This window comes from Parus major, unplaced genomic scaffold, assembly GCF_001522545.3.
Source record: "Parus major isolate Abel unplaced genomic scaffold, Parus_major1.1 Scaffold1619, whole genome shotgun sequence".
Taxonomy (NCBI): domain Eukaryota; kingdom Metazoa; phylum Chordata; class Aves; order Passeriformes; family Paridae; genus Parus; species Parus major.
The window spans coordinates 483-1144 of record NW_015380461.1 but is presented as its reverse complement, the minus strand read 5'-3'; the positions used below and the strand labels follow the sequence as shown (position 1 = coordinate 1144).

General features: G+C 60.3%; 1 protein-coding gene across 1 annotated transcript; it reads right to left on the bottom strand.

Moving 5' to 3' along the window:
* Window positions 1-6: 6 nt before the first annotated feature.
* PTRHD1 (peptidyl-tRNA hydrolase domain containing 1) lies at window positions 7-305 on the bottom strand. The gene has a single exon (XM_015616951.3). It carries the CDS (start codon window positions 262-264, stop codon window positions 31-33), a length of 234 nt encoding a protein of 77 aa, XP_015472437.2. The 5' UTR covers window positions 265-305; the 3' UTR covers window positions 7-30.
* Window positions 306-662: the final 357 nt, after the last annotated feature.

Here is a 662-nt window from a genome sequence, read left to right as displayed (position 1 = left end):
GCCCCCCCCAAGATGGCGCCCGGCTTCCCCTCAGCGCGGAGCTCCCGTCATGCCCCGCGGCGGCGCCGCTACCTCCAGCACCACGGTTCTCATGGCGGCGCCCAGCTCCAAGTACGCTCCGGTGTCGGGATGCTCCCGGTAACCGTGAACGGCGGCCAGCGCCGCGTGGCAGCCCTGAGCCACCACGGCACCGAGCGGCCACGAGCGGGGAGGCCGCGCCAGATCCCCGCGGAGCACCACGTACTGCACCAGCGTCGCCGCCATGTTGCCGTACGGAACCGCGCGGGCTGCCGGGAGCTGGCAGGGCGCCGCCATGTTGTACGGAACGGAGATCTGCGTGATGACGCACTTCCGGTGGCGCAGAGGCGGGAAACTTGAGGTGAGAGCGGAGCCCTCAGGGAGGGATTTGGGGTCTCGGAGGGGAATTTTTGGGATAAAATTCCTTGGGATAAAATTCTTTGGGATAATTTATTGGGATAAGCGCTGTCCTTCTTCTTATCTTCGCTGTCACCGCTCGGGGTGTTTCTGTCCGTTTCCTTTGCGATCCTCAGTGTCCGTTTCCCGGTATTTATTCCCAAAATCCCTCCTATTCCCGCATTACCACCTTGTTTTCCTCCTGAAAATTTTCCGAATTTATTGGGAATTAACGGGATTTTTTTTTT

Bases quoted from the DNA above. Each gene is read 5' to 3' on its own strand.
- PTRHD1 (XM_015616951.3), bottom strand. From the start codon at position 264: ATGGCGGCGACGCTGGTGCAGTACGTGGTGCTCCGCGGGGATCTGGCG.